Source organism: Leptodactylus fuscus, chromosome 3 (assembly GCF_031893055.1).
Source record: "Leptodactylus fuscus isolate aLepFus1 chromosome 3, aLepFus1.hap2, whole genome shotgun sequence".
Classification (NCBI taxonomy): domain Eukaryota; kingdom Metazoa; phylum Chordata; class Amphibia; order Anura; family Leptodactylidae; genus Leptodactylus; species Leptodactylus fuscus.
In genome coordinates, this window is record NC_134267.1 from 48,372,232 (window position 1) to 48,388,571 (window position 16,340).

General features: G+C 40.5%; 1 protein-coding gene across 1 annotated transcript in view; it reads left to right on the top strand.

The window, feature by feature from the left end:
* The first annotated feature begins 987 nt into the window (after positions 1-987).
* TMEM178A (transmembrane protein 178A) overlaps positions 988-16,340 on the top strand; it is a 67,509-nt gene continuing 52,156 nt past the window's right edge. Inside the window, exon 1 of the mRNA XM_075267559.1 lies at positions 988-1,972. Within this exon, the coding sequence (XP_075123660.1) occupies positions 1,552-1,972 (421 nt within the window). The 5' untranslated portion in view covers positions 988-1,551. The remainder of the gene's footprint in view (positions 1,973-16,340) is intronic.

The window sequence follows — 16,340 nt, forward strand, 5'->3', positions numbered from 1 at the left end:
TTTATACAACACTGCTGTGATAGATCTATTGGTAAAGGATAGTAGATTACACCAGGGGTCCCCAACCGCCGGTCCGCGGACCAGTACCGGGCCGCAGGGCATGTTGCACTGGTCCGCGGACCGGCGGCGAGGAGTCAGCAGCTTGATTGTTGCTCATCGGGATGAGATGAGCAAAGTGTGGGGTTGAGCCGGGACCCGCTGTATGTCCGGGATTCTAGTACTATGCAGGACATGCAGCGGGTCTTGGCTCCACCCCGCACTCGCCTACCAAACTTTGGGCTACTTCTTCTTCTGTTTTACACTTACTTCCTGCCTCCATACTATGCCCTTAACATCCTTTAATGTCTTAATCATACAACTGTCGCAGTTCTCTATGCATCTCTCTGCCATCTGTTCCACTATGGAACGCATGCGCTACTTCCGGTCTTGCTGAAACTGGTCCCTGGTGGAAAAATGGTTGGGGACCACTGGAATACACAATACATACACGAACATGGTATATATGCTTGTGAAGAGAGGTACAGTTTCCTTTCTACTGTATAGTGTGATGCACAAGCACTGGGGAACATACTGAGTATTACTATAAGGACAAAGAATAAGTCATAAATCACAATCCCAGATTATATAATACTAGATTCCATAATAATACAAGCTTACAGAATACTGATTCCAATAATGAATAATGATTAGAACAATTACAACATGTTTCCACCATATAAGTGCGGGTTTTAAGGTAAAGTTATTATATCGAGTCTTTCCCTGAGCACCAGACTCTTCTTTCCTCTGTACTGCATTGTTGCTGGTTTGTCTTTGTGACCTTGTCAACCCCTGCTAGGATCTGGGAAGGGCACATGCTGTGGGGAGTAGATCATTATTGTGATTGATTAGACTGTACATTATTCATTCACTTAGCAGGTATAAATATCCTCTACCTCTTGATTTAGAGATTTGTAGCCATGCTGCATTGAAGGGGAAGATAGAGAGAGAGGGACAGATAAGAGCTGAGAGACAGGCAGTTATAAAGAGAGTGTGGCCAAGGTAAAGGAGATAAAAACAGGAAAGAAGAGAGGCAAGATAAGTAAGAGAAGAGAAGGCAGGGATGAAGAGAGAGGGAGAGAGAAGAAGTCTAGTATGGACAGAGAGGAAGGTGGGGCAATGTAGGCAAGAAATAATATTCTAGGGAAGGAGGGAGTGAGAAGGAGGGAAGATTCACTGCTTGACTGCTTGGTAAGAAAGCTGCTGCTGCCTGCAGTCTGTTCCTGGGCAGGCTATGAGACTGCAAGACACACAATAGGCTGAGTTGAATCCAGGTTCTGCACAACTCCCAAAATCTTAAGAGGCTGAAGGCAGCCTGGAGAAGTAGGTGAGAAGACAAGATGCTCTAGGATATGGAGAGGAGGCATCTAGTATATTTTGGAGGTTGCAGATCACAGAAGGGGTGGCTTAATGGTTGCAAAGGCACAAAGAGGGGTGAGAGGAAGGGAGTGTGTTTCCTGAATCCCAGCATCATGCCAGCCAGTGCCGCCTTGGTGTGATGCTGCACAAAGAGACATGGAGACACGGGGCTTGGTCACTGCTGTCAGCCTGGCTCTCAGCTTTCTCTCCCTCATTCTGCTGGTGACAGCTATATTCACAGACCACTGGTATGAGACAGACACACGCAAACACAAGGAGATCTGTGAGAGCCAGGGCAACTCCGACCCGACAGACCAGAAGAACAGACTCATGCCCCTCTACCAGCTGCCCTTCCGTGGAGACTCCTCCAAGAACCGCAAGATGGGGCTCCTATCACCTGCCCCAGCTGGTGGGGTCCGAGAACCCGAGGATCTGCTGGAAAACTGGAGGTCTCTACTGGGACTGGGGGTCCTGGAGTCAGACTGTGGAAGACCCCTCTTCTCTACCTACTCTGGGCTGTGGAGGAAATGCTACATTATGGGAATCGACAAAGACATTGACAATCTGATCCTGAAAGGTGGGCATGGGCACACAAGGTGGAATGATCTGGTTGGGTGCCTGCTGTGGGTACCATGTGCACAATCCTATCTTGGTGTGTTGGTGGATCCAGCCAGCTGGGTGGGGGTCTTCTTCATATCAAAACTTTGAGCAGTATTAGAACCTCATCATAGTTTGTAGAACATTATCAAAAGTAGTGGAGAACGGTGGACCCCACTTTTTATGACATATATACATATCTATATCCATATTATATATACAGTATATATACAGTATATATATATATATATATATATATATATATATATATATATATATACCAAGTCAACAAATTTTAGCTAATGATAATTTATTGCACTAAAGTATGTAGATTAGACTGTAAGGGTCTGAAAATACCTAATGTTAAAGGGTTAACAGGGTATGTAATGGTTGAAATGACTGTTTCCTTGCAGGACGATTTTTGTGACTTAGTTTAAGGATGCTTGTTGTTATTACATGTATAAAGTAGTATAGGATTTATTGCAGACAGCAGCATATATATTCTTTTCTATATAGTTAAATCAATACTTTTAGCTAATGATAATTTACATAACTAGTATCAAAGTATATAAATGTGATACATCATCCAAAGACCCAATGTTAGGATGGTTAGCATTATTTCATTGCTGGACAGTTTATTTGACTCCTACTTAGGATTCTTGTTATTATGCCTATAGTGTATAAAGTCGTATAGGATTTATTGATGACAGTATATATTCTCTTATGTCATTTCTATTTATATATTTGTGATTGTTCCCATTTTGGCTAATATTTGTATATAAAGAATCTAAACAAAGGTTACAATTATCAGAATTTGAGTCCAGCCGTGGTTATAATCCATATTTGTACACGTACTGTCCTGTTGTGTAAGGCTGGTTACAGTAAACAGGATGACGTTATCAATTTGCTGTATATTGTATGAGTATGGATCTGAAGCTAAGGTTAAGAATTAGCTTTGTGTGATCTCAGCCCTGTTAGTCATCCAAACACTCAGCAAGAGGCATAGAAAATGACAGCTTGTTTATCATGAGAATACGATAAGGGGTTAAATGCAGGTTGCTTACTTGTAAAATGGACCATATATGACTCTGCTTTTTTTTGTTTTAAACATCGAAGTACTTGGATTTATTTCATATTCCTAACTTTTTGTCAAATAGAATCATTTGCTCCAGTTTGGGAGTAATAAAAACATATTCATATACAGAATACATATACACAAGACCATGAAGTCTAGTCTTAATATATATATAGGCTGCTTGTACACTGCTGTATACACACCTATAACCATGTGTATATGTGTTCATGATATACACATATACACAGCCTATAACACCAATACTGAGCCAGTCTGGTACTGTCTGACTATGGGCTGGTTAATAATTCTTCTTTAGCTTCCTTGACTGTCGGTGGTTATTATGTCTTTATAGCAATAGCCCTATGCCTATGCTTAGAATTAATGTATGGCTCAGGATGGCCATAGAAGCAGAATCTCCTATGTGAAGTTCTAACCCATGACTATTGAGTCTATCTCACATGTGCACACTACTATTCTATTGTTATAATTAGTATCATTAAACTATGGGTAACCTAACAGATTGGGATGTCTAATTGTTGCCTAGCTACACATCATAGATTTATTTACCAGCCATCTGCAATTGATGTAATGCTAGTGCCTAGAAAGTGTTGATGCCAATAAATACTCATTGTAAGTGTATTCACACAGAATGCATCTTTGACACCCTAGAACATGAGTTAATGGACTATGCTCTGCACGCCACTGTAAACTGCAGCTGGCACCCTTAGGAAATAGAGCAGATCATTATGAGAATTGAAATAAACTGGAGGGAACCAAGGCAAGGATTTCCTCTATTGCCGAGAGAAGACGAATGGCACTTGTTTGTTAGTAAATGTTCTCGAATTTAAGCAATTATCCCTGAAACAAAATGAGTAGTGAGTTTGCTAAAAAGGGATGTTTTGCAAGGCAAGAATTGACCTATAAACCTCTTTACACAATTACACCTGATCTGTGTCACATCGATCTAATTTACTCCACGTCAATGTATGTAATAAATAGAAGTCACAATAATTATATTCATAGATCTTTAACCCCTTTCTAGTGGTAACATTAGCTAAAACCTTCCCGGCCTCACATAAATGAATTAGTATACATTTCAGCAGCCCACAGCTACATCCACAGCTTCCATACAAGCACATGAGAAGACTCCTTAGGAATAAACAGCATTCAGCAGTTCTGGAGGTTGCTACAATGTCGAAAGCAGCAGTGGTGGGGGTCTAGCGTTATCATTGACAGATACCATGACATATATTTAGTTATGATACGTATGATGATTATAAAGATACATTATACAGTATAAGAGTATAGGGACACATTCTATAGACCTACTCGAAAGCAGCAGTCGTGGGGGTTTAGCCTTATCATGATACCCTGAAGTACATTTAGGTACGACAATTATAAAGTTACATTATACAGTATAGGGACACATTCTATAATAAGAGTACAGGGACACATTCTATATACCTATAGGTGTATAGACCTACTCAAAAGCAAATATAGTAGTAGAAAGCAAGCAAATAACAAGGCAACCAATATATAAGAGTACAGGGACCCATTCTATAGGTCTATAGGTCTATAGACCTACTCAAAAGCAACTATAGTAGAAGAAAGCAAGCAAATAACAAGGCAACCAATATATAACAGTACAGGGACACATTCTATAGACCTATTCGAAAGCAACTATAGTAGAAGAAGCTACACTATCTGATACATTCCTAATACCTGACATATTGTTATTCATAGACAGATTTTTGGCGCTTAAATTTGATGTCGTTGCTGAACAGATGTATATGGGATATATCAACATAATTGCTTAATGCCCTCCAAAAATGTTGAAACTGCAGAAATATAGTCAGCACTTTGCAACTTGGCATCGCTTGGTATTCATTTTCCAAATAGAGGGTAGTAAACAGACTCATTTTGGAAAAAAAAACATATATTTATTGGGATACACGTACAAAATGAAATGAAATCTAATTAAATCTATGCCTGACCATTCCCAGACTTACGCTGCGGTATACGTAAAGAACTTTCTATTGGTAAATCATTTTGCAGATATGATTTGTAACACAGATTGTATTCATGTCAGTGCCATTGTGTGTACTGCCGTAGCTCTCCATATAGTAGGAGCCTTTTTTGAGCTGATTGGTATTGTGGGTCAGAGAATGAGTCAGATCACTTTCCTATTTTGGTTGCTGGAACCATGGCTGACCAATAAAACAAAGCACTGTGTGGCCAATACACTGTAGTGTCTTTGCTCACATATAGCTTTGGTATGAGCACATTGCTCAGCAGGGTGGTGCGGCCTCCTTGTATTAGGGTTCAGGAGGTCTTAGCAACTAGATCCCCATTATCATCAATTTTAAGCATGTCTCTACAGCAAAATACCTTGTCTAATGCTGCTGTCAGGTTTTTTTTATGCATTTTATTTATTTACGTTGCACCTAAATATTCTACAGTATAGTGTGGAGACTGTCATCAGATACAATGAGTCTTTGGAATTCACAATCCAATTCCCAAATTGACTCATGATTATTTTTTGGAATGTAGGAGGAAACCTGAGTTCCCCGAGGAACCCCCCAATGGCACGGTGGGAACATATAAACCTCATATAGATGTTGTATGTTCTGATGCCTCTTCTCCTAAGTTGTTAAAGGGGTTGTCACATCACAAGAATCCTATCTATACTGCTTGTTAATGTGGATGTAAGACTTTTTCTAAATACATTGCTTCAGCAAAACTGCTTTGTTTGTCCACTATCTTACTTTATTCAATTCTTTGTGGCCACAGCCCTGACTTAGCTGCTCATGAGTCAAGTGATGTATCTGCTGCTCTCAGGGGGGAGGGAGGAGGGGCTAAGTGCACGGGAGCGAGCCTGTGTATCTAGCTATTCCTGTGTCTACACCACATGACCTAGGTTCCTGTTAGCAGATAGGGGAGAGGAGCTGCTTTCATTTCTTCTGTTCTCCCAGTCATCAGGCTAGCTAATTCAATTGTGTTCATTATGGCAGAGACAGGCAGTGTCTGTATGTAACACAGAATGGAGTTGCTGCTGCCTGTACTTCATAGTCCAATATGGGTGGGCGGAGCTACATGTAAATTTGGGGGTGGAGCTAAACGGCAGGTTGCATGTGAAACCCCGCCCATCAAAGGATGCAAGAAACCAGGAAGAAAGAAGATTTTACAGCAGTGAAGACTGGTGAGTATGCGACGTGGGAATACCCCTTTAAGACCACACTGTCTATAGAGACATTAGGCCCAATGCTATAGTTGTGGTTACCAGTAATAGCAGCTCATGACAGCAGTGTTCAGTTTCCACATTATCACTATGTGATGTAGTTCACAGTGACTAGCTGAGAAGTTAGTAAGGAAATTGATGTCTATAGTATTTCATTGTTGGTCCATATGCATATAACATTTGTACAAAGAAAAATGCCGTATCATGTCTTTTTTAATAATGTTGTTTGATCTATTCTTTTGTAATTCAAATATAAGATATTGAATATAATAATACTTAGGAATTAGCGTTCTGGGGAAGACCAAAGATGATGAGGATTATTGTGATACTAGGATCTTGTCAGATTAAAAGACATTAGTGTTGTTGCATTGGTGTTGTCACATTGGTGTTGTCACTGCGCTGCTTGTCGTTGGGTCCTCTCACATAAACAATATCTTGCACCTTGGACTCTCACAAGTTACAGAATATTACCTGTGATTCCAGGAATTGACAGTTTTCTTTATTACCATGTATAATGAATAGATCTCCAGTCATCTGGATAATGATGGATGAACATGGAAATATATAACCCACTCTTGCTACTTTAAAGGGGCGTACTGGTTCTTGTATATAACTCCTGTCAAGGCTTAAAGTAACAAGCACTATATACTTACCTCTCCTTTTGGTGGGATCCAGTGCAATGTCTCAGTTTGGGTCCCTGGTCTTTGTTGCTGGCCCCCTTCTAATTAAACATTGTATACCTAATTATGGTTTTCTCCGCCAGGATAAGGCTGAAAGTCTTCTTTTGAGTCCCCAATGGTCCTAACGTTTGGCTCGTACATTTGAGATACAGCTAGATGAATGGAGCAACACTGCGCAACCTCTGTATGACTATATTGCTCATGTGCAGGCCAAACATCAGAAAACACCAAGGACCTGAATGGAGACTCTTCTTCGTATTCCCTTGCAGAACTGAGAGATAAGTATATAGTATTAATTTTAAAAGGAATCTGTCACCAGGATGGAACATGGAGTCACCTGAATCAGTGTTTTTCACTTGTGAATTGATCATTCCGTTGTTCTTGTCAATATGCAAATTAGCTCTTTGGAGTAACAAGGACGTGGCCATTGACCCAAGAAGAAGCATAGGAGCAAAATGTGTGTTAGAGCACATGTATATGAGTTGTGATATAGATTTATTCCTTCCTTGCGCTTACATTGTATGCATGTGCTCAGCATAGCTTTTATATAGTTAATATTGTTTGATATTATAGGTTGGTATAGTATACACTTGCTTTGATACACTACAGCCCCAGCACCTTCTATTATGTAACTTTTCATGATTTTACCTCTTTTTATCTATATATTTAAGATAAATCTTTTATATAAATATCTGCTTTTTTATTATGGCTTTTTTATGTTTAATTTTTGGGTGTTTTCTAAGTGTCAACACCCTCATTTCTCCAAAGGGCTCATCTGCATGTTGACACAAGCAGTGATATCTCAGCAACAGAGATATTGGCTCCCAAGGGGAAAACACTTTGATTCAGATGACCCTAAACCTATCTATTGGTGGGGCTGGGTTCTGGTGACAGACTCCGTTTAATCCTTAGCAGGAGTTAGAAATGTGAACTGGAACACCCCTTTTAATATTAGGTATAGAACCGCCATAATAGTCACATAGATTGTATATTCCAGTCTTTTTTGTGTTCATATTCTTTTTTTCCTGTGTGTTGAGCACCATTTATGTTTCCATTAATTGACCAATCAATGAATTTGTAGAAAAATAAAATAATATTTTTATACTGTATAAAAAATAAAAACTACTAAATCCAATAATTGTAAATGTCTACTGGAAACTACAAGTATGGCTCTTATTAATTGAGAATCATGAAAATCATGAATCATGTGGTCACATCCATGGATGCTTGTATACCAGGCCAGGCAGACAATATAGGAGCCATTTATCTGGGGGCTTGTTTTTCTTATTACATGCTTTAAGTGGAACCTGTCATTGAAGCACGATTAACAGGCCAAAGAGGGTCCAACCTCAGCAGAAACACTAATGAAATCTTGTGCATACTGTGTAGATTCAAGGGCATGAACTGTAGATGATTGTACTTTCTTTGGCTTCACATGTATATTGCATGTGCATATGGAATTGGATAGGCACAGTACTCCAGTGTCTATCTACCTATAGGGCTTCTGACACCTCTGCTCAGTAGGCTTGAGCCGATCTTGAAATTTCAGGATCGTTTTTAAAATCTGATTTCCGATCATTTTCCATCTGAACCCGATCCCGATCCTAATGCAAGTCAGTGGGAATTTTTTTAATTATCGAAGATCGGATTTTAAAAGTTAAGATTTTAAAATTTTTGGATTCCACGCTGTGTAGTGATTAAAAAAAAAAAAAATCCCCCGGCTACTTAGCCCCCCTGGTGTCCACTTACCTGCACAGATCCGCTGCTGCTGCCGCTCCCTGTTCTTCTCGGTCCGATCCTCTCTCATTGACATGCCTTCAGAGCACCATGGGCGCCCCAACCTCCCTAGGCTAGTGTTAGAAATAATGGGAGTAGGTGGGGCTTGTTGTGGCTTAGGAGAGTGTGGGCGGGGAGACGTGAGTACATCACTTACGTCCTCCGAGTACCCGCCACTCTCCTAAGCCACAAGCTCTGCCTTCTCCCAGCATCTCTAACACTAGTCTAGGGAGGCGGGGGCGCGCAGGGCGCTCTGAAGGCATGTGAAGGAGAAAGAAGAGAAGCGAGAAGAACGGGGAGCGGCAGCACTTCTGAGCAGGTAAGTTGAGCCATCGGGATCAAAATTCCGTTCCCGATCTTTTTTTAGGTGGGATCGGAACCTGATCGCCGATCAGGATATGATCTTTTCCGATCCCGATCGCTCAACCCTACTGCTCAGCAGAAAACACAGAGGCCCAAATTTACTGTTGTGGCTAGTAGACAAAGGCGTAAACATAGTGCTTCTTTGGTGCAGTGTGGTGCATTTTTGGTGCAATATGGGGGATTTTTGGCTCAGTGTGGCACATCTTTCGTGTATTTGAAATTATTGACTTGGTAGACATGTCGATGTGGATACTTAGAAAAAGGGGACATGGCTTAATTTTTATAATTGGCTTAAATTGGCTTAAATGTGACATGCCATGCCAAATATATATCAATATTGTGTCGTAACATTCTAGCTCAAAATAAGTGAGCTAGAATAAAATAGTAGTATGAATATAGACTGGACATTGTAAAGATAAGTCAGATTTATCATCTGGAATCTAAGATTACACTGTCTAACCATTGATTTACAACCTGATGTTATACATTTTTAATACAATCTGTGCCAAAGGTTGGTGTACTTGTCTTGCACCAAGGTTATGAAGTCTTGTAGAGTCCTTTTTTTGCCTCGTCTAACTTTGTGGGAAAGGAGCGTGGCTAGTCAGGAAGCTGGGGCTTCATACGTGCCAAAATTGCGGCGAACAATATTGTCACAATAAGCCACCCAACAGTTGGTATAGATATAGTCTAGTAGTCTAAAAAGCACCAGATATAGAAACCAACATCAGCCCCTGTGTTAACTCTAGTGCACATTTCTACTGTCTAGAATGTCTAAATATTAAAAGATTAGTAAATTTCCCCAATGTGTTAATATGTTAACTGCATGTTTAAAAAAAAAATTAAATTTAACATTTTTCTTCATCCAAAATGTTAAAAAAGAATAATATTTCATTGTCCTATAATTTTTCCCCTGTTCTATACTTGGTTACAACATAAGCTGGTTCTTGATGCATTGATTTAGTCTAGAATTATTTTTATTGTATTGGTATATAATGTTAGCCTTCATTGTATGATGCTACATTCATGTCTGCATCAGAGTTCCATTAGGCGTCCATTAAAAATACCAGATGGAAAAATGTATTTTCTGCTTTATCTTCCATCAAAATGAAACCGGACGGACTCATTTAACGGGATCTGTCAGGCTCAGTTGGTATCTGTCATTTAATGGACTCCTATCATGAGACAGAAAATCAGAAAAATGTTACACTTTATAGTCCTAATCTCTACTCTGTTCTGGATATTGTGGGAAAGTTACCTCGGTAGAAGCAGTGGTGCGGACCCAAACAGTCAAGACAGAGACATAAAATATTCAGCAAACTGGTTTATTTAGAAAAAACAGCAAAATAAATAAACCTTGACTTAAGGCACAAAATGAGCAAAATAAAATACAGCCTTAACTTCAGGCAAAACTAAATTTAAAAAAAACCTGCTCGTCTGAACAACTAACTAAATAGAACTGATAACCTAACTATACATATGGCTTACTTACAGCCACGAAAACAGGAGCAATATAGTCTCACTGGACTTGGGGTTACAGGACAGAACCATTCACCTCCTTTCACCTCATGGAACTGCACTGGATTGCAGGATCTGCAGCCTTTTCTTGCCCAGTAATGAGTCAAGGATTTACACCTGGGCTGAGGCCTACTCCAGATCCACCCTGGACCACACGTATCTCAGAAACCTGGGGCTGATATATCTGGACTCCAGTACTCTGCTGTCACCTCACAATATCCATAACCTACAATGAATACTTTGCAATGATTTGATCCCCTTACGTTGCTGTTTGCATAGTTTTACTCAATAGTCTTATGTAAGGTTATGGAATGCCAAAAGAAACCAAAAATATGTATCATGCTACAAAAATGCATATTACAGTGATGTGACTCCGTCAAAATGTGATGTATCTGAGATACCTGACAAGGCTTTTGTACTTTTAATCTGGAGTTTCTATCCAGATGTTTGCATTATAAATACAGCAACATAATACATGTAGAATATTGAATATATAGACAGCTTACTGTGAATACATTATAGGATGTCAGGGGAACGCTCTTATAGGCATTGGAAATCAAGTCACACATACACAGGGAACCATTGGGGTTCAGATTTTGGTAGTAAAATTGGATTAAAGTATGATTTTGTTATCTGCCACATTAAACATTTATTCTAGATTTTGATAATAAGTAAAATCATTGAATATCTTTAGGGCATTTTAACATTTTATAATGATACTGTCAAGATATGCAAATAGATTTGATATTTTATGTACATAATATATGTCTATATCTATCTATTTTGGTAATAGGCATATATTTACTAATGGAAAGTAAATGGATATGACAACAGTGTGATGAAAACATGACTATGAAATAATAGTAATAATATAATATATTTTCTCAACTAAATAGTCATAATAAAGGTTCTGTGCTTGATATACCGTCATAGTGGTGAATGCTAGGGATGAGTGAACTAGTTCGGGTTAGTTAAGAATTATTCAAAAATCCTGGGCTCGACCAAACCTGAAATTTTTGAGGGTCACCGCTTATGAATCATTACTATACTGAGCCCCAGAGTATAATAACTGGAGGCCAGGGGCGAACCTGCCCCTTTCGCCGCCCGAGGCGAACTACAGAAAGCCGCCCCCCGCCGGGAGGAGGGGGCGGAGCGGAGGGGTCGTGGCGGAGCGGAGGGGCGTGGCAAAGTGAAGGGGCGTGGTTTAGCACCGTTCGCCGGCAGAGAGCAGGCACGGAGATGACCTGCTCTCTGCCTGAGCGTGAGAGGAGGCTGCTGGAGCAGCGCTGCTCCAGTGGCCTCCCTAAACCACCGCTCGGTGCTAAGCCAGTCCAGGACAGCTTGTCCTGGACTGGCTTAGGTAACCAAAAATGCCGCCCTCCCTGGGGCCCTGGCATAGCGCCGCCTGAAGCAGTCGCTTCAGGTCGCCTCATGGGAAGTGTGGCGCTGCTGGAGGCCCAGGGAATGTGCAACACTCATAATCATTCATATTCACGTTTCCTTGACTCGGCCTCAGCATCCCATCTTCTTTACCCAGCGTCTTCTGCCCTTCTTGATGTGAGAGTCGCCATCCACTTTGATGGGACTGTAAACGCTACGCTGGGCCTAGGCCGAACGTTTTTGCTATTTTTCCGCACTTTCACTGGGCCTCCGATTATTATACTATGATTATACTAGAATATAGTAATAGCATTTCCATTCAGACTAAACTATGAAACATAAGCGTGGACCTTGCTAATATTTGCAAAATGAATGTTGTGAGATTCACCCATTGTTAGTCATTGCAATTTTTTTTTTTTTTTTTTGAAAGACTGCAATAAATTCCCTTCATAGATGTATAGTGTGGGGGAGGTAGGCTCAGCGGTAGCAGCAGCGGGCCCAGACAGTCAGAGACAGACACCAAAATCAGTTTGAACAGGGTTTTAGCCCTGTGTGTTTATTTTGCAAAAAGGTTTAAAGGTGTTGGCAAACAAAATAAACAGGCCTTTACTTCAGGCAAAAACAGTAACACAAATACCTGCCCGGCTAGGCGACTAACTACACAGAAGCAATCTGTCTATACGTGTGGCTTGCTTCAACCACACGGACAAAACAAAGCAACAAAAATACAAGCTGTGGAGCACCCACTGGTCTCACCAGTTTTCAGTTAGGACAGACAGGACCTGGCTCCACCACTCTCCCCCAGGAACTGCCCAGGACAGAAGTCTGGAGAGGCTTTATAGGCCTGTGATTAGGCCTAACTGTTCCCACCTGTACATGAAAGCTCCTTCCTGCAGTAGGATGAGAAGGGGTTAGTACTGACATATGCCTTACTACAGCTATTGAAGCCCTCACTCACCAGACATATGAGAGGACTCTGGGGGAGATATAGCGTCCTTCCAGGACTTTTCCTGTCACTTTCTTACAATAGATACATGATAATATTACTTTCATATTTCTATGTATGGTGGATGTACACTGGGGCAGTATGGCATGGGCTCAGGATGCTAAGCCTGTACCATATGTAGCAGATGCCAGCTATATTTGGGTGCTATTGCATGTGCTTATAAGTTATTTTAAAGCATATATGTTTTTTTTTTTTTTTTTTTTTTTTACACCATGTGCAGTTTAAGAAATGACATGTGATAACGGGAGTAAAAACGCAGTTGTGTTATAGTACCGCTAACGGTCAGTTATAGTGCCACTACAGTGATAGTACCAATGGCAGTCAGTTGTTTAACCACCTAGATGGTGTAGTCAATTGTAACTGCAGCATCTAAGCCATTACATTGGTCTTCATGTCAGCTGGGAAACTGTATTGTCCGACATGTCCGACCCCAAAAAAAACAGTTTCCCCACGGAGAGGCTGCATACGGATACCGGTGTTTTGCTTTAAAAACCCATTCAAATTAATGGGTTTTAAAACTGTCCACCAGGAAGCCGTCCCCCTATGCAGTTTTTTTTTTTGGAAATACGACAGAGATCCGGCAGGCGTACACGTGCGCAAGTATGAACCCCCTAACACTGTGTGGTAATATGCTGATCACTGCAGGACCTTGGTATCAGATTCCTGCCTAAGGGTAGGACATTTAACAGCATAAAGTCAGCATTCATTTCACTGTCAGTGAAAGGGGGCTTATTCACATGACCGTTACTGTTGTCACAGACCATCAAAATATAGGTTATGTTCTATTTTTGGCCGTTTACACAGATCCCTCCATACGTTGAAATATATGGAGAAACTGTGAAAATGGGTGCCCCACGGGTGCAAGACAGCTGTAAAAAATGGAGTTTTTTCTCACGGCTGTTTTGCACCTCTTTCATGTGAATTTAACCTTTAATGTAACTCAGGTCAGAAAACTGGGGAAAGTTATCCAAAAATCTACACCTGACATTGAAGTGCGTAGATCTGCAACCAGGCACTAGAAGTAGTAAGAGGCCATAGCAGGTGGGGAACAAATTAAGGCTGGTGTAAGAATTGCTAGTTTTAATAGATTCCCCCCATTGTGTGTTTCCAGAATGGGGGAGAGGAGAAAGCCAATGCCAGACAGGATCTTTATTGGCCCTGACATCTGGCGTCAGGGGAGAGTTGGAAGACCCACATTGACATCTGCTGTTCTGGCCAATATATATCCAATATGTGATAAGAGTATAACCCGCTAAGTTGCTGTAGAAACTCCTGCAGTTTTTACTTGTCTATGTGGAGATCTAATCTTGAGAAGTGCCAATAAGATTTTGTATTGATACTAAAATTTTCTGGCTGTATGACTCTCAGTCTAATACTTACTAGAATGGCTGCCTCTCTTGTTGAGATTCTGTGTAATGTGATTATTTAGGAAAAAAAAAAGGTTTTTTTTTGCTGTAGCAAAATATAATGCAGACTATCTTCATACATACTATAGACTTTCAGGGGAAAATTGTTAGGTTTATTATTATTATTATTATTATTATTATTTATTTATTTATTTATATAGCACCATTAATTCCATGGTGCTTTACATTTGGGGGTTACATACAATACACAAAATATACAGGTAGATATAATACTAACAATGACCAACTGGCACAGTGGGGTAGAGGGCTCTGCCCGCGAGGGCTTACAATCTATGGTGGAAGGGGGATAGAGACAGAAGGAGAGGGGGAGACTGTACAGATGGCAGTGAGGTGATTGTGTTATTGGAGGTTGTATGCCTTCCTGAATAGGGGAGTCTTCAGGGCCTTCTTGAAGCCTGTGATTGTGGGGGTCAGTCTTATGTGTCTTGGTAAGGAGTTCCAGAGTATGGGGGATGCACAAGAGAAATCTTGGAGGCGGTTGTGTGAGGAGCGAATGAGAGAAGAGCGGAGTAGGAGGTCATTGGAGGATCTGAGGTTATGTGTAGGCAGGTAGTGGGAGATTAGTTCAGAGATATATGGAGGGGACAGGTTGTGGATCGCTCTATGGAGGGGCCAGGTTGTGGATTACTCTAAAATACTGATAATCTAACTCAACTGGCCACTAATGTGAAAAGATGTCCAAGCTTGTGAACGAAAGAAGACCTGTCACCAAGTGTGAAAAGGCTCAAAGACACTACATGACATCCAGCAAACAGAGACCCCAATCTCAGAGAAATCAAAGTGCCCACTTGTGTAGCTGCCTCAACACTAAAAGGGCTTATATCTTTGGAATGGCTGAATGAATTTGGATAAATAACACACCAAAATGCTCAGGATGACAACTCAGATCCGATGATGTATGTCATTCGGCTTTTCAGACCTGGTAATAGGTCCTCGGTCAACCCTTGCTGATCTTGCTGTAGCTTTTTCCATTCAGTCAATGCCAATAGACTCACAGTATAAGACTTGAAGGAGTTTAGATGGTGCCAATTGGAGGTCTGTTGGATGGATGCCTCTAAACTTACAATTTCCAACTTTCCAAGATATATATTATGTAAAAGAAGCACATCACTGGAGAGTCATGCCCATGTCTTACCATGAGTAATGATGCTCTTTAAAAAGTATCAGCGTCTTTTGAGCAACATCATTGAGTCTTATCCAGATAATCTGTCCTTTGCTTGGAAAGTTGCCATCCATTTCTCATATTGCAAATGTTCATAAACAATGCACCAATTACATTTATAGTAAACTTCGCCTGAACAGATTCTTTTCACAAAACACAAATTACAGATTGGACCAGTATGATCTAAGTACGCAGTGTATGAGATATAAACTGTATGTTCTCCATTTACAATCTAGCCAGAGCGGCAATCTTACTGAATATAGATGAACCCTTAAATGGATTCAGTGAAGCAAATAAATGTTAAAAACCAACATCAGATTCTTTATTACCCCATAATCACAATCAGAGCCGTCATTGTTTGCTATGCTTTACACATAAAGGAACAAACTCGTTCAGCTGCAACTAAATATAAGAACATTCTGATTCCTGAGCCCATTCAATACACTTTCTTCTGTCCTTAAAGGTCAGTCTTGACTGTAGCTCTTTTTCTAGTGAAGTAATCAGCCTAAGTAACACTGGTGCAAATCTGATTATTGAATTCATCAAATATCTAAGTGTACTGAGTGTTGATGTCTATGACAAAATTACTTTTCTAGAATTCTGCCATTGACGTGTGGTTGCTGGCTATTGTGTCTCTGATAGGGTTGAGCGATTGTGTTCAGAAGAAATCGGATTCCGATCGGCGATCGAGAAAATTTCACGATCGCGATCGGAATTCTGAAGACG